The sequence below is a fragment of the Cryptomeria japonica genome, chromosome 7 (genome assembly GCF_030272615.1).
Source record: "Cryptomeria japonica chromosome 7, Sugi_1.0, whole genome shotgun sequence".
Lineage (NCBI taxonomy): Eukaryota > Viridiplantae > Streptophyta > Pinopsida > Cupressales > Cupressaceae > Cryptomeria > Cryptomeria japonica.
Genome location: NC_081411.1, coordinates 647,108,077 through 647,127,021, shown reverse-complemented (window position 1 = coordinate 647,127,021; position 18,945 = coordinate 647,108,077). Strand labels below are relative to the sequence as shown.

At 37.5% G+C, this 18,945-nt stretch overlaps 1 protein-coding gene across 1 annotated transcript in view; it reads left to right on the top strand.

Moving 5' to 3' along the window:
- LOC131856884 (GDSL esterase/lipase At2g42990-like) overlaps positions 1-8,989 on the top strand; it is a 74,551-nt gene extending 65,562 nt beyond the window's left edge. Inside the window, exons 7-8 of the mRNA XM_059208840.1 lie at positions 8,016-8,198; positions 8,935-8,989. Coding sequence (XP_059064823.1) covers positions 8,016-8,198; positions 8,935-8,989 — 238 coding nt within the window. The remainder of the gene's footprint in view (positions 1-8,015; positions 8,199-8,934) is intronic.
- Positions 8,990-18,945: the final 9,956 nt, after the last annotated feature.

Below are 18,945 nucleotides of genomic sequence, written 5' to 3'. Positions count from 1 at the left end.
AACTCAAACACAAAAGGGGAAAAACACAACAAACACATTCCCATTCCCAAGGCTAAAACTTCATCACATATTGTGATGTTTTACTAGGGTGGAAGTGGACCAAGTACCTTTGAGGAGATCTGCTAGATAGTAACTCACAGCCAACTCATGGCATCCAAGAAACATAGAAAAACTCATCTTAACCCCCATATCCTTATGACCCCCAAAGGCATACATGCCATATTTTCTCCCCTTTATGACCCCCGAATGCATAAACAAAACTTATGCAACAAGGGTCACATAAACAAACCCTTGTGATCACTCTCAAAATGAGAGCCTCTCACTCTAAGGCTGTCAAACTCCTTCCACCCCCAAGAACACTTTGCCCTCCCAAGGGTAAGAAGGTCTTGGATACTCCCAAAAAACACAAAATGCATAAACAAAAATATGAAAAGAATCACATAAAACTTTCACAAATACAATGCAAGGAAGGATACAACATTTACATTCAAGCATCCTACAAACAGATTTCAAATAAACAAGTAAGAAAAACACCAACCTTGAATCTACCAAGGGGTTTTCTAGGGAAAACTTGGAGAAGAGTAGCCCAATCCACTAATTTTTTCTGCAACACTTAGCCAAAATTCCTATTCCAAAACTGGTTCTTTTTCAAAATTCCAAATCTCCAAAGATGGAGAGTGGGTGATTAACTCACTAAGTTTGAATCTCTAGCCTAATAAGGCTTCTCTCACTCCTTCCAACCTCTTGGATAGAGTGAGGGACTCCCATTGGTTGGTCTTCCCTAGGTCTTACACACTCCCTAACCAAGGCACCTCAAGAAGAGGAATGAAATGGAGAAAAAAAATTACACCTACCAAGAAGGTTATCTAACCAAGGATGGCACTCCTAAAGATGAAATTCGACCATCTAGGAAAACCCACTTTTTTGGGTGGTTAAACAAGCCCTAGAGGAAAGACACATGGCCAAATTTGGCCTTCACCCATAGGTACCCCATGAGGCCCAATAAAAATGCCCCAAAACTGACTCTAGGAGTTGATTTAACCTTTTGAAAGTCCACCTAAAGTTAACCTACGGGTCAACTTTGAGTTGACCCTCCTTATGGCTCACTATCCTAGATTTCTTCGAACCTTCAAGGTTAATTAGGAGCTATACCAATTAAACGAAAATAAATCTCTCCAAAAAGTGACATGACAATTGCCAACACAACATACAACATATGTGTCAAGTGACACAACAAAAATAATTCCACATCACAATTATACACATGGCAATTGTCCCTTGAATGATTTAAACAAATTTAATGAATACAATTTACACACATGCAAACAATTATGTTTACAAATAAAATACTATACATACAGGGTGTTGTCTCTCCAAGTAGACAACCCCTGGTTTTACGAACGTACATAGGACTAGGCTTGATTCTCCATAATATTTCCATGGTCACATGGATAATTTCCTGCGCATCTCAATTTAAACATTAGTACTTTCCAATAGCCTCATATAACATTAAACACATAATTAAGAATGCAATTCAATCACTTTGCATAGAATTGACATTATACAATACAATTTACCACATATCAAGGCAATTCACATACGCAATTCATCATAATCCACATAATCTAATCCATTCATAAGATATGCAACCATATTTCTAGCATCATAATAAAGTCCTGCAAATCAAATAATGACATACAACGTCTCAATGTTACCCTATTCTAGAATCATATAAAATTCTATATCCACAAAGCATAGAAATGAATCATCAATATATCAATGTTATCAAATTCATGTGATCATATAAAGTCCTACATCCATAATGCAATAAAATAGAGCATCCATAATAGTTCCAACATGAAAATCACTAAAATACTAGGATGGGTTAGGGTAGGGCCTCACACCCTCCCCCTGTAGGCATGAACTTTCTCCTGGAGTTCATCAAAAAGATGAGGGTATCATGATCTCATACATGTTGCATCCTCCCATGAAGCCGTAACCTCATCATAGAAATCCCAGTGCACCCTAACCTGGTGCAGCTCTCAACCTCGAAGGGCCAACGTCCGGTGAGCCAAAATGCGAATGGGCTCCAAAGCTAGCTGCCCATCCGACTCCACCTGCAAGGCATCCCAATCTAAAATATGAGTCTCATCATAGATATACTTCCTCAAAACTGATACATGAAACACATCGTGGATGTGTGATAGACTAGGAAGCAAGCTAGATGATAAGAAACTGGTCCTATCCACTCAAGGATCTCAAAAGGTCCGACAAAGCGAGGTGCGAGCTTAGAACCCTTTCCATAATGGATTGGACTTTTATGCGACCGCACTCTCAGAAAAACTCTATCCCCAACCATGTAACTCTGGTCTATCCTCTTTGCATCTGTATATTTCTTCTGCCTATCTTGTGCCTCTCTAAGGTGTTGTCTAATCAAAATTACCTACTCCTCTATATCCCAAACCATCTCAGGGCCTATGGCCACTCTTTCCTCAATACAGTCCCAACTCAGAGGTGTCTTGCAAGGTCTGCCATACAATGCCTGAAAAGGTGGCATCCCCAAAGAAGTGTGATGCCTATTATTATAGGCAAAATCTACTAAATAAAGGTACTCCTCCCATCTGGTCTGATGATCCATGATGTACACGCAGAGCATATCCTCTAACACTTGGTTAACCTGCTCTATCTATCCATCCATTTCGGGATGATAGGTTGTGCTAAAATTGAGCTTGGTGCCCATTGCTACCTGTAATGCCTTCCAAAAGGAAGAAGTGAAGAGGGAATCCCTATCAGAAATAATCTTGCGTGGAACACCATGAAGCCTGACAATGTCTCGCAAGAACACCTATGCCACTGGTGGTGCTGTGAATGTAGTTTGGACTGGTGAGAAGTGGGCCACTTTGGTCAACTTGTCAACTGTCACCAAGATAGCATCATGGCAACGAGATGACATGGGAAGACCAATGATGAAATCCATGGATATAGTATCCCACTTCCACTCTGGTATAGCATGAGACTGGAGCAACCCACTTAGATGGTGGTGCTCTGCCTTGACTCTCTCACACTCAAGGCATCAAGCTACTAATTTGGCAATAAGCTTCCACATACTTGGCCAATGATATAACTACCTCAATTTTGCATGCATCTTCTTAACCTTAGGATGTGTTGCATGAGGAGCTCTATGAGCCTCCATGACACTGAACTCTCACAATCCCCTGGGAGAAGGTACATAGATGTGCCCTCTATGGCGTAACAGCCCATCGGACTCTAAAGAGTAATCCACATACTTCCCCTCCAAGGTCTCTTGAGATCGCATCCTCTAACAAACCTCTAGATACCATCCATTCTCTAGCAATCACTGCAATATACGGTCTCTCAAATCTGTGCTCATAGATATGGAGTATACCTCATGTCATCTCCTACTCAAGGCATCTGCAACTACGTTCTCTTTCCCCTTGATCTAGTGGACATCAAAATCATACTCGCATAGGAATTCAGTCCATCTCCTCTAACAGGCATTAAGATTAGGCTGGGTGAAGATGTACTACAAACTCTGATGGTCTAAATGAAGCTTGAAGTGATGACCCAAAAGGAAGTGTCCCCACCTCACAAGTGCATGTACTACTTCTGCAAGCTCTAGGTCATGCATAGGGTAGTTAAGCTCATGAGTCTTAAGTTTCCTAGACTCGTAAGCTATAACTCGACCCTCCTACATAAGGACTGCTCCTAATCCATCCAAGGAAGTATTTGTGCATACCATGAAATCAGCCGTGGGGTCTGGCACAATAAGAATAGGTGCACTAGTGAGTGCCCTTTTTAGATCCTAAAAATCCCTCTCACACCTCTTTGTCCACTCGAATTTATTTCCCTTTCGCTGGAGGGATGTGATGGGGTGTGCAACTCTGGAAAATCTCTCAACAAAGCGTCTGTAGTATCCTGCTAAACCCATGAAGCTCCTGACCTCTTTCACACTCGTTGGCGCTGGCCAATCCATAATAGCTCTGATCTTTGATGTGCCAACTGAGATCCCATCACCAGATATAACATGCCCAAGGTACTTGACCTCTGATCTAAAGAAAGCACACTTTGACAAACTACCAAACAACTGGTTGTCCTTCAAACACTGCAAAACCTGCCTCAAATGCTCCTCATGCTCCTTCTCATTCTGAGAATATATCAATATGTTATTGAGGAACACAATCACAAATCGATTGAGGAAAGTGCGAAATAACCCATTCATGAGACTCATGAATACAACTAGACCATTCGTAAGACCGAATGGGACCACAATGAACTCATAGTGGCTATATCTGGTGTGAAATGCGGTCTTGTGGATATCACTCTCCACAATCCTCAACTAATGATACCTTGACTTCAGATCTATTTTAGAAAACACTTTAGCACCCTGAAGCTGATCAAACAAAACATTGATCCTAGGCAAGGGATAGCAGTTCTTGATGGTTACTTTATGTAGTTGCCTGTAATCCATGCATAACCGAAGGGACCCATCCTTATTCTTCACGAAGATGACTGGTGCGCCCCAAGGGGAGACTCTAGGATGAATGTGACCCTTCTCTAAGAGTTCCTCTAGCTGCATCCTGAGCTCATTAAGCTCATGTGTGGTCATCCTATAAGGTTCTCTCGAAACTGGCTCGGCTCCTAGTACCAGATCTATGTGGAAGTCAATCCCTCTACTAGATGGCATACCAAGTAGCTTGGATGGAAACACATCTGTAAACTCCTCAAGGATGGGATGATCATCTAGGGAAGGCTCTGTCTCATTTTCTTCCACTCTATCACTGATAGTGATAGCAAACAACTAGCATCCCTTTCGCATGCTCCGCTTAAGCTGCATAGAGGAAATCATATGAAGAGACATGAGCCTTTGAATCCCAATGATTACTATGGGAGCACCATGATCATCCTCACACTCGATCTTTTTCAGGCGAAAATCCATCTTGGCTCTGTGGCATAAATCCAATCCATGCCAAGTACGACGCCACAAGATCTGAGTGGTGTAACTCTAAGGTATACTAGGGTGGTGGTATTACCAATCTAGAGTGGACATCTCCTAACCTCTGAATCCATTGATACTCTAGCCCCTGAAGCTAACTCCACTTCCCAGCTGACACCTTGCCTAATTGCCACTAGCCCGCAACGCTCCACAACCAATGGAGATATAAAGGAGTCAGTAGCTCCTGAGTCAAATAATATAGAAATACCAATATCTCTGATCATACCTATAGCCTCAATGACTGTGGCCTGGTGCTCTACTTGGCGGTTGTCAACCGCTGCGAAGACCCTATGGGACTTGCCCATATCTGCAAATGTAGGATCTGATGTTGCCATCCTCTAACTACCTGTCATCTGACCCTGCAGACAATCTCTCACCATGTGCCCCATGGCTCCACATGTGAAACAAGCATCGTGTGCCTGAAACTGTGCACCCTAAGGCCTAGAGAAAAGTTGCCCACCTGTTCTGCTCGAACCACTGTACCCACCCCTGGAGGACTGCTGAGTCCGTGCCAGAGGTGTGTATGTACCCTGTGCTCTCTGGTTGCATCTAGGACCCTGTGACTACCACTGCTTGGGCTTAAATCCCTGTTGTCCCTAAGGGGGCCTCTGTCTTTGACTCTACGGTGACTGCTATGGAGGAGGGGTTTTATAGGACCCCGATGCATTTTTGTGGTTGCCTTTCCAATGGGGTTTCTGAAACCCGAAAGACTGGGGTGTCAGGTTTCGGTACTGAAACTGACCCCTTGTGTCCTGTGGCCTGACCTGAATCTCCTCGGCTATCAAGGCCTTCTCCATGGAAACCCAAAGGCTCCCTAGAGTGACCATCCTCACCGATCCTGCTATCCCGGCATTAAGTCCATTGATAAATCGGTTGACGAGAAGCTTCTCATCCTTTAGGTAGTCTACATTAGGTAGGAGCTCAATGACCTTGCTCTCGTACTGGGTCACTAAGAGACCCTTCTGCTGGAGGTCATGGAACTCATCTATCCTACGGTGCCTGAAGTACTCTGACAAGTATCTCTCCCTGAACCTCTATGTGAAGATCTCTCATGTGAGGGTGTCTGCAGCTAGACCACACTTGTATTCCTCCTGTCTCCACCATGTGGAGGCCGTCGATCTCAAAAGGTGGACTGCAACTCGTGCCTTCAGATTACTTTCATAAGAATGCAATAGGAAGCACCAATCTAGGCTCAAAAGCCAAGCCTCAGCTTCTACCCCGTCGCTAAATCCCCCAAAAGATGGTGGTTGGAGGCGCAAAACCTCTCTGATCAGATCCCCTAGTTCTCAATGTGTCCTCTCAATATAAACAGGTGCAGCTACTGGAGGTGGTCCAGATAGATGAACGGACTCAGGCTCATGCTTAGCCTAGCCCCCTAAGGAATTAGGAGGTGGACTCCTACTTCATTCCCTATCTGCTGATCTAAGGCTCCTTGAGTTCTCATTTTCTGCATGACGGTCAACTGTTGGAAGTCTATCCTGCACTATCCCAATCGGGTTCTGAAGTGCTAATAAGATGTCTCGGTTTGAATCAACCGGTGGTTCGGGAGGGGCCTCTGGGTTCCCTTCGGGAACCAGTTCCTCCCTGACAACATCTTCACGTGCCATACGCGTATGCTTAGGACCCCTTCCGCGCTTGCGAGCTTGTCGCATAGTCGGAGGCATCCTTATGAGAAAATCAAATCAAATCAAATAAATAAATAATTTTTGGGAAAAAATTTAATAAATTAAATAATTAAGGCGAAAAGTAATGGAAAAAGGTTCCTAGTGTTGGAGACCTTGCTCTGATACCAAAATGTCATGCCCAAACTTTTGGGCACAAAACGGAACAACAAATTTATTTTTGAACAACATAAACTCATAACATAGTCTACATTAAAATGGAATCAATAGGGTTTTGTCTCAACTAAGATGTAAGTAGAATTGTTCACTAATATTGGATTAACGAACTCACTCAAAAAGGCGACATTAATAATGATGGGCTGATTATTCCCTAAAAGGTCCTCATAAATTTAATTAGTTAAATTTAATTATCTTAAATAAATTGCCGCTAATTAAAGTCAAGGGGTATTTAAATATCTCAATTGCATTTAAGACATCCTAGGCCAAAAACAAGGATATGCTATCCTAAATTTAAAATTTAATTAATTGGGTGCATGCAAATTTGTTATTTTAATTTAACCAATAAGGTTACAAATTTAATACTGTTATTTGCCAAAAGAATCTAAATTATACTATAGCCAATTTTAATCTCCCCCAAACCGTCAACTTTTGACTAATAAATCATTTGGCCAAAATTGGCCTTATAGGCTAAAAATTCGTTTAGAATAATTAGTATTTCTCATTTACAAATTTTCCCCAAATTAATTTTATCTTGATGTCCCTATTTAATTAAATACAAAAATTACCCATGAAATATCCTTATTAAAAAAAACACTTGATAAAATTACGTCAATTATGCGATATGAGAACTATATAAAAATTAATAAAATAAAATTAAATAGGTTTTCACTTAACCTCAAATAAATAAATAAACAAATATATATATATATATATATATATATATGTAAAAATATAGCATATATATAAATTATAAATTATATATATATATATAAGCAATTTGAATGAACAAATCTATATTTAAACTTATTTATACATGTATATTTCTTTAATAAAATGAATCAACTATGCGCATCAAATATTAAAATGCCACTCATAATAACCCTAAATTTTAAGTTATAATTTAAAAACTTAATTCAAATTCCCTCTCATATATTTTTACATGCAAACCGTAACCCGAATATGGGCTAGGGTTGCATTTTGATTTTACTTTGTTATTTAAATGCTAACCCTAACCCAAAATTGGGTTAGGGTTTCATTTCTTTGCATCAAGTATTCTACTCTCTTTTTTTATTGTTTTTACCCTAACTCGAAATGGGGTTAGGGTTTATAATATTTTATTTTAATTTTGAGAGTGTGTGTGTATTGTGTGTGGCGTGCAGGTTTGATGGCCATGAGGCGGTGGCCGAATTGAGGCAAGGCGGCGGCCGAAGGAAGGGGCGAAGGTCGAGGGAAGGTTGGGAGTTTGCAGTGAGGGGCTCCTCCGGACACCACTATGCCTACACACAGTGGCGGCCGCTGTCGTCCATTGTACGTAAACACAATGGCGAGCGGTGTCGTCCACTGTGTGTAAACACAGTGGTTCGGCCCTATGCCCCTTATTTATTTATTTATTTTTATTTTTTATAGTATTTAAAACGTAAATATATATATATATATATATATATATACATATATATATACATACATACATATATGTATATATATACATACATACATATATCTATGTATATATATACATATGTATATATATATATATACATATATATATACATACATATATGTATGTATGTATATACATATGTATATGTATATATATATATATATACATATACATATGTATATATATATGTATATATATATATGTATATATGTATATATATATATATATGCATAAACAGACTCAAACATATATCTTTGTTTATATTTATGTGCATTTTTTTAAAAATATATATATATATATATAAATCCATATATGTATATCAAACTCTTAGGGTTAGGATTTCTTTTTTTTTTCCGAAGAATAAATTTAGACATTAACATGTAGGAATGTTTAGAAAAGTACAGGCAACCCTTAGATAGATATAGTTATATAATTTTTTTTTTTGAAATGATATATCTAACATGAATAGATTAACTTATATCCTCATGCCTAAGACTAAATCTGCAATAAATAATTTTTTTTAAAACAACAATACATTTTATGACAGTAATGATAGCAGCAAGCTTAAAAAACTTTAAATAGGTTTATTTATTATTTATGTTTTGTTTATAGATTAATTTTTTGCAATGAATAAACAGGAATATAAATGGTAGTAATAAATATGATTGTAGTAGCAGTTTTAACTTCAATTAGATATCCATAGGAAAAGTAAATTTACATGGTTCTACTTTAGCTTTTTTTTTTGTTCTAAGTAAAATAAAAAGATAGTAAACAACAACATTTAAATATTTGCAGGGAAATACTTAAAACATTTTCATTTCTTTTTCTGCATCTTTTTTATATATAAATTGCAGAGATAAATAACAACAGATTTTATTTTAAGACATAATTAAATAATAATAACGACAGCATAATATTTTACAGGATTTAAATAAAAATATTTTTCTTATACGAATGGTTTGAACACAAGTTGTCAACTTTTACAAATGGGAAAAATACCCAATTAGTCTCGCATTCCTAATGAATGAGGACTTAACTAAATAACACATTTCTTTCTTTAAAATAATTACATCAAATACATTCTTATTTCTTTCTTCAACTAAAAACAAATCTGCAACATCCTAGCTTTCCTTCCTCTTTCCAAGCAACCTGCATACAAAATATAAGGCTGTGACCATGGGGTGCTCACCTCCCAGCCTAGGCTTACTAGAAGCCACCCCCGAGCTTGGAGAACCAAGTCCTAGGCAAGTTACACTCAAGAAAACTCAAACAAGCAAGGGGAAAAACACAACAAACACATTCTCATTCCCAAGGCTGAAACTTCAGCACATACTGTGATGTTTTACTAGGGTGGAAGTGGACCAAGTACCTTTGAGGAGATCTGCTAGATAGTAACTCACAGCAAACTCATGGCATCCAAGAAACACAACAAAACTCATCTTAACCCCCATATGCTTATGACCCCCAAAGGCGTATATGCCATATTTTCTCCCCTTATGACCCCCGAATGGATAAACAAAACTTATGCAGCAAGGGTCACATAAACAAACCCTTGTGATCACTCTCAAAATGAGAGCCTCTCAGTCTAAGGCTATCAAACTCCTTCCACCCCCAAGACCACTTTGCCCTCCCAAGGGTAAGAAGGTCTTGGATACTCCCAAAACACACAAAATGCATAAACAGTAATAGGAAAAGAATCACATAAAACTTTCACAAATACAATGCAAGGAAGGATACAACATTTACATTCAAGCATCCTACAAACAGATTTCAAATAAACAAGTAAGAAAAACACCAACCTTGAATCTGCCAAGGGGTTTTCTAGGGAAAGCTTGGAGAAGAGTAGCCCAATTCACAAATCTTTTCTGCAACACTTAGCCAAAATTCCTATTCCAAAACTGGTTCTTTTTCAAAATTTCAGATCTCCAAAGATGGAGAGTGGGTGATTAACTCACTAAGTCTAAATCTCTAGCCTAAGAAGGTTTCTCTCATTCCTTCCAACCTCTTGGATAGATTGAGGGACTCCCATTGGTTGGCCTTCCCTAAGTCTTACGCACTCCCTAACGAAGGCACCTCAAGAAGAGGAATGAAATGGGGAAAAGGAATTACACCAACCAAGAAGGTTATCTAACCAAGGATGGCACTCCTAAAGATGAAATTTGACCATCTAATAAAACCCACTTTTTTGGTTGGTTAAACAAGCCCTAGGGGAAAGACACATGGCCAAATTTGGCCTTCACCCATAGTTACCCCATGAGGCCTAATAAAAATGCCCCAAAACTGACTCTAGGAGTTGATTTAACCCTTTGAAAGTCCACCTAAAGTTAACCTATGGGTCAACTCTGAGTTGACCCTCCTTATGGCTCACTATCCTAGATTTCTTCGAACCTTCAAGGATAATTAGGAGCTATACCAATTAAACAAAAATAAATCTCTCCAAAAAGTGACATGACAATTGCCAACACAACATACAACATATGTGTCAAGTGACACTACAAAAATAATTCCACATCACAATTATACACATGGCAATTGTCCCTTGAATGATTTAAACAAATTTAATGAATACAATTTACACACATGCAAACAATTACGTTTATGAATAAAATACAATACATACGGGGTGTTGTCTCTCCAAATAGCAACCCCTAGTTTTACGAACGTACATAGGACTAGGCTTGATTCTCCATAATATTTTCATGGTCACATGGATAATTTCTTATGCATCTCAATTTAAACATTAGTACTTTCTAATAGCCTCATATAACATTAAACACATAATTAAGAATACAATTCAATCACTCTGCATAGAATTGACATTATACAATACAATTTACCACATATCAAGGCAATTCACATAAGAAATTCATCATAATCTTCATAATCTAATCCATTCATAAGATATGCAACCATATTTCTAGCATCATAATAAAGTCCTGCAAATCAAATAATGACATACAACGTCTCAATCTTACCCTATTCTAGAATCATATAAAATTCTATATCCACAAAGCATAGAAATGAAGCACCAATAGATCAATGTTATCAAATTCCTGTGATCATATAAAGTCCTACATCCATAATGCAATAAAATAGAACATCCATAATAGTTCCAACATGAAAATCATTGAAATACTAGGATGGGTCGGGGTACGGCCTCACAATTCATCCCCACCGTGGTTTTTCCTAGTTGGGTTTCCACGTGAAAAATAAGTGTGTCATGTGTGATGCTTTTTTATGTGATGATTAGTGTTTTTAATTAAGAAGTAAAGCATGTTGATGTAGTGGTCATTATATTTTTGATGTATTACTTGTTTATGCATATGGGTGAAGTGGAAATGAGATATTCGGTATTGTGAAGACCTAAGTGTTACTGGTTTATGTCTTTCTCTGTCATAATGTGTTTTACTGGTAGTGCTCTGATTTAGATCAGCGATGTTGTTTACCAGTTAGTACAGTCTTTGCAGTTTAAGTTGTTTAAGGAATTTTTTGTCTATACTGATTCACCCCCTCCCCCCTCTCAATATCTGTTGAGTATTTAATGTTCATCATTATTCATCAGAGAATTGCTTAGAATTTCTTGGAACTTAGATATTTTTCACATCTAGTGTTGCCATCAATGCCAAATGAGGAGATTGTTGGCCATTTGTAGGACTTGATTAGGTGTTGCATTGATGTTTTGTCATTGATGTCAACACTAGCTATTTTGGTTGTTTTACCGGAACCCTTCTAGTCCCGGTAGGTTGTTTGGTTTCTAGTTGGATTTGATTTAGTATGCTTTGGTATGATTTGGTTATGGAATTGTCTTATTCATGCTACTCATGTTCATATTCAGTCAGTTGGTTTTGGTCTAGTGATTGGATGCTATCTTGCTTGTTTAGAAGCTTGAATTGTGGTTCTAGTGAGGGTTTCACCGGCAGAGCTTTGTTGAAGATCTTTGATGTTATGCATAAGTTGTATTGGTGCGGCTTCTAGTGGAGATTCAGGATACTAATGGTGATCATGTTCAAGACTTGATTGATTGGGATCATTACATTAGCGTGTGTGGACCTAAATTGGGTCTCGATGTTATCTAGGTTATGGACTGGCTTAATATAACGTGTGGATTGAACCTCTCGATATGTTTCTGGGATGTCTTATGGGTTGGATATTATTTGTTTGGTCCAAGGCCGGCATTTTTTGTAATTATTTAATTAGTTTATTGTTTGGTGGCCGACCTGATTGTTTCTAGTCGAGGGTTTGTATATATATGATATAAGATCTCATTGTAGTTGATATTAGGATATAAAAAATGCATATGGATACGTAATGTGTGAATAATCTAATATCATTCAAGCAAAGGTTTTGGTTGATCATTAGAGATCGAATTGGGTGTATGTAAGAAGATTTAGTCCTTCGGTATTGAGATTAACCAGAACTGTATTCAGGCATAGGAGATATTATCTTTGCACTTCATTCATTCTTTTGGATTGTAGTATGGATTTTTATGTAGTCAGTGAGACTCCTTTTGTGATGAGCAGTACACTCTAGGTTGTTGGCCTTCTTGCAAGTGCAGGCCCCTCAATTCTAATTCACATACTTACTACAGAAGTATTATCTGAATGTGGGTAGGCTTCCCACCATGGTTTTTCTCTTTATTGGGTTTTCCATGTATAAATCTTGGTGTCATATGGATGGTATTTATTTTTTGATTATTGTTTATGCTTAATTGATTTATTTGTTATTCCAGTATTTGGTTTAAGCATTTTGGTATTAATGTTTTGGGTTTCATTATTAAAGTTTTAATTACTAAATGTTCTTGTAATCTGTGATAACTGATTCACCCCACTCTGAGTTGTCTTTCGGTTATTTGAACCGTCTAACAGTACCATGTGATGTAATTTTTGTAATTATGATTTTTGGGTTTAGGTTTTAGTCGACCTTATCAAAAGGTTGATGATTTTGTGAGGCCCTACCCCAACTCAGTTTGATATTTTCAGTTATTTGCATATTGAGACTATTATGGATGCTTTATTTTATGCTTTATGGATTTAGAACCTATATGATTTCATGATTGGATCACATTGACATATATTGATGCTTTATTCTATGCATGATGATTATGAAACTTTATATGTTGTTAGAATAGAATTATTTTGAAATGGTGAATGTCATTATTGGAATTGCAGGACTTCATTTTGATGATAGAAAAATGATGCTTATTTTATGAATGGTTCAATTTTGTGAATTATGTTAATTGCTTATGTGAAATTGGATTTAATTGAATGAGATATTGAATTATTGTTGACAATGTATGAGTGTTTGATGTGCAATGAAATCCATGTATTTAATTATGTATAATTGTGATTATTTGGAATTACTAATGTGTTAATTGAGATGCACAGGAAAATTATCCATGTGACCATGGAATTTATATGGAGAACCAAACCTAGACCAATGTATGTTTGTTAAGCCAGGGGTTGTCTATTTGGAGAGACAACACTCCGTTTGTAATGTATTTTATTTGTGAAGTGTATGATGCTTGAGTGTTAAAGTTAATTTTTATGTATATGTGTAATCCTACAAGAGACAAATTCCATGTGTAATTTTTATATTGTATTTTTATTGTGTCACTTGACACATGTGCTGATTAGTGTCATTGATTTTGACTTGTCTCTTGGAGGGAGTTTTATTTCTACCAAAGCCATTCAAAAAACATGAGTGTGGTCCCAAATTTGCCTTGGGTAGGGAGTCTTGGGAGTGGTCAACTCAGGTTGACCCGTAGGTAAACTTCAGTTGGGTTTCTAAGGGGTTAAATGGACTCTTAGGGTCAAATTTAAGGCTTTTCCAAAGGTCCAAAGGGTATACCTATGGGTTAGGGATATTTTGAAACATTTGACTACTCCCATGTGACTGTTTAGTCACCTCAAAAAGTGGTGTTTCCAAGGTGAACGAAAATTCAACTTAGAAGGTTCCTCCTAGGATAGACAACCTTCCCTTTTGATGTCAAACTCTCTTCCCCACCTCCTCTCACCTTTTCCCTTTCCAGTTTTAGTAATGTGTAAGAGTTTGGGAAGAGCAACCAATGGGAACTCTCACCTCAACCAAGGGGTTGAGGAGTGTGTGAGAGGCCTTCTTAGGCAAGAATTGGAGACTTAGTGAGTAATCACCCACTCTCCATTGTTGGAGATTATGCACTTGCTTTGAAAATTTAGTGGTAGGATAGAATTTTTGGGAAAGATTGGTGGAAAAAAAGTTAGTGTGGATTTGGGCAGCTCATCCCCAACTATATCTAACATACCTATTGGCAGATTAAGGTTGGTTATAATTCTCTTTTGCTTATGTTGTTTAAGTTGTTTTTTTTTTTAAAGAAAGAAATGCTTGTTGAAGAGTTGTGTGCATGTAAATTGTTGTAGGAGGAAAATGTAAGTTTTCATTCTATGTTTCTTTTTGTTTTGTGTTCTTGTTTTGGGAGTGTCCAAGACCTCCTACTCTTGGGAGAGTAGGATGGTCTTGGGGTGGAAGGAGTATGACAGCCTTGGGTGAGAGGCTCTCCTTATGGAGAGTGATCTCAAGGGTGTCCTTTGTGACCCTTGCTGCATAGCCTTGTGTATGCATTTGGGGGTCATAAGGGGAGAAAATATGGCCTTTGAGCCTTTGGGGGGCAGAAGGTAGGGAGGTGTATTTTTGTTGCATTTGTATTGCCATGAGGTGGCTTGAGTTGTGTTTTGGCTTGCAATCTCCCCAATGGTACTTGGTCCACTTCCACCCGTGGAATGAACATCACAAAGTGTGGTGAAGTGTAGCTTGGGATGGGAAGATGTTTGTTGAGTGTATGCCTATATGTTGTGCTGTTTGCTTGTTTGTAACCCGTCTAGTGCTTGGTTCCCCAAGCTCGGGGGTGGCTTCTAGTAAGCCTAGGCTGGGAGGTGAGCTCTCCACGGTCAAAGTTGTGTTTTATTGCAGGTTGCTTTGGATGGGAAAAGAAAGAATAAAGAGCCTAGTTGCTATTTTTGTGTTGCAGAAAAGTTTGAAGAAAAATATGTATTCAATATTAGCTTGAAAAAAAAAAAAGTGTTTTGTTGTATTTATTTAAAAAAAAAAGAGAAGTGAATATAATGTATTCATATTTCCATGGAAGGAAGATATGGTTGTTTTATTTTCAAACCCATTTGTATTTCAAATATACTTTGTATTTACACTTGCTAAAGAAATATAAATATTTCTCCTACTTGGCTAGTTTTGCAAAATGAAGAGGAAATGAATTAGTTTGTATTTAAATTTTCAAAAAAAAATGTTGTTGCATTTATGTTTATTTGGCAAATGAAAATTTTATTTCTGTTTCTACATGATCATTTAGCTATATTAATGCTGCTGCAAATAAATAAAAACAGTCATTTATTTTCCCATTTAATGCAGAAAATGAAACTTACTATAGTAGTCTATTTCTTTTCAAAAAAAAAAAAACATTTAGTCTTAGTTATTTGCCTACAAAAAATATATATTTTCCTCATTATTAAATCTACAAATCACATTAGGAAATCCTTGCATGCATTTTAGAGATACACAAAATAATAATAAACTCAAAAAGAAAGCCTATATGAGCTATAGAAAAGAGAAAAAAAAAAAGGGGTAGCAAAATATATATATATATATATATATATATATATATATATAAAATATTTTAGTTCTTTAAATGTTATTCTGATAATTCTGTTTATAAAAAAAAATAAAGAGAAAACTAATAAGCTTGTTGAATAAACCATTCAAATATATATATATATATATATATATATATATATATATATATATATATATATATATATATATATATTAAATTCATTCTTATGAAATCTATATATGTTCGAAATAAAACTATATGTGAAAAATTTGCATATTTCAAACAAAACTATATTGTCTTACCTTTATATATATATATATATATATATATATATATATATATATATATATATATATATATATATGCATATATATAAATATATATGCATATATATATATATATATATGTATATATGCATATATACATATATATATATATGTATATATGCATATATATAAATATATATGTATATATGTATATATACATATATATAAAAATAGAAAAAAATAATTTTTTTTTTTTTTTAAAAAAAGGGGTTTTCTTTAAAAAAAACAACGAAGTTTATGTTGGGGGTCGTAGCCTTGGGCGGCGGTGCCCACAGCCTACGGGTGCCCGTAGCTGTGGGCGGCGCCATCCACAAGCTGCGGAACCCGCAGACTGTGGGCGGCGACGCCCGTAGCCTGCGGGAGCCGCAGACTGTGGGCGGCGCAGTCCGCAGCCTGTGGAAGCCGCAGACTGCGGGCAGCGCTGTCCGCAGCCCGCGGTACCCCGCCCACTGCCGCTCACTTCCGCTCAATAAAAAAAAAAACCTCCGCCGCCATTCCCCATTTTCGCCGTCGTTCCTTTGGCCGCTCGGCTCTCCACCCATCGCCATAAAAAAAAAGGGGAATCTGCTTCCGGTTCAGCCCTGCGCACCGCCTCCCATGGCCGCCGCCACTCTTTCACCTGCACACACCCAGCCCACACATAAAAAAAAGAGAAAAAAAAGAACACATGTATGTAAAAAAAAATAAACACATACCCTAACCCTAATTTCGGGTTAGGGCAAATTCACTTGGTTACATTTTAAAAGAAAAAAATTGTGTGTGGGATGTTTAAAAGGGGGTTGTTATTTTAAATTAAGTAAAAATACCCCCCCCCCCCCCCCTCCTATTAGAATATACTTATAAGCATTTATATAAACAATTATAGGTATATATATATATATATATATATAGTTAAACTCTTATATTTATTATTGAAATAGTTAGTTGTAAAACTAATCAGAGTTTTCTTATAGCTTCATTTAAGTGCCAGACTCAGGTTGATTTGAGTTAAGGCTAGGGGGAAATATTGATAACTACCCTTGTATTAGGAAGCTTTAGAAGTTAAATTATCTTGGTCTTCATTAAAATAATTTCATAGCACAAATGCTATTATGGGGGTTAATTTTTGACCCTCTAGACAAGTGTTAGATAAATTATTTTTATTGTTAAACTAAGCTAAGGATTATTTAGTCAGTCCCTAGGTAATTTAAGAACTATAAGAGATTAATGGACAATTAATTTTAAAGATCATAAAATAAGTTGAGATTAATTGCTAAGAGAGTTTAATCATTTATTTAAGGAGGAATAGTGAATACTCGTGTGGAGAAATATTAGCCCGCTTATAACCTGGAAAATTTTATCACCCGATTAATTTAATTGTTTGATTCACTCAAAACATAGTTAAGACCAAACTAGTTGCATTATTTTATTTAAGTTAATCATACTTAAAAAAAATTTATTCCGTTCATGCCCAAAAGTTTGGGCATGACATTTTGGTATCAGAGCAAGGTTACCAACACTAGGAACCTTACTCCATTACGTTTCGCTATAATCATTTGATTAATTAAATTATATTTAATTTTATTATATTTATTTTTAAATTAGCTAAAATATTTCTCCTAGAATATTTATTTATTTCATTTTATTTCATTTTCTTAAAAAAGATGCCTCCAACTACGCGACAAGCTCGCAAACGTGGTAGAGGCCCTAGGCGTGAACGCATGGCACGCGAAGAGGTCATTAGGGAGGAATCAGTTCAGGAAGTGAACCCAGCAGCTCCTCCTGAACGATCAATTGACCCAAACCGAGATATCTTGGTAGCTCTACAGAACTTGATTGGCATAGTTCAGGATAGGCTTCCGACAGTAGATCATAATGTTGAGAACTAGAACTCAGGAAGCCGTAGAACAGTAGAATGGGAACGGAGTAGGAGTCCACCTCCTAATCCCGTAGAGAGTCAGGCTGGGCATGAGCCCGAGTCCATTCACCTACCAGCACCACCTCCAGCCGTAGCACCAGTGTATATTGAGAGGGCACGTCGGGATCCAGGGGATCTAATCAGGGAGGTTATGCGTCTTCAGCCACCATCTTTTGGGGGATCTACTGATGGGGTAGAGGCAGAGGCATGGCTTTTAAGCCTAGATAGGTGCTTTGCTTTACGCTCTTATGAGAGCAATCTAAAAGCACGTGCAGCAGTTCACCTATTGCGAGGAACAGCCTCCACATGGTGGAGACAGGAAGAATATAAGTGTGGCTTAGAGATAGAGACCCTCACTTGGGAGATTTTCACAGAGAGATTCAGGGAGAGGTACTTATCAGAGCATTTCAAACAGCGTAGGGTGGATGAGTTTCATGACCTCCAGCAGAAGGGTCTTTCAGTGACCCAGTACGAGAACAAGTTCTTTGAACTCTTACCTTATGTAGACTACCTAAAAGATGAGAAGCTTCTCGTCAACCGATTTATCAGAGGATTGAATTCCAGCATAGTAGGACCTGTGAGAATGGCCGCTCCAGGGAGCCTTCGGGTTGCCGTGGAGAAGGCTTTGATAGCTGAGGAGATTCAGGTCAGACCACAGGACTCGAAGGATCGGTTCCAGAATCGTAACCCTACACCACAGACTTATGGATTTCAAAAACCCCATTGGAAAGGTAACAACAGACACACATCAGGGTTCTCCAAACCCCCTCCTCTGCAGCAGTCACAGCAAAACCAGAGGCAAAGGCCTTCGCAGAGTCAGCAGGGC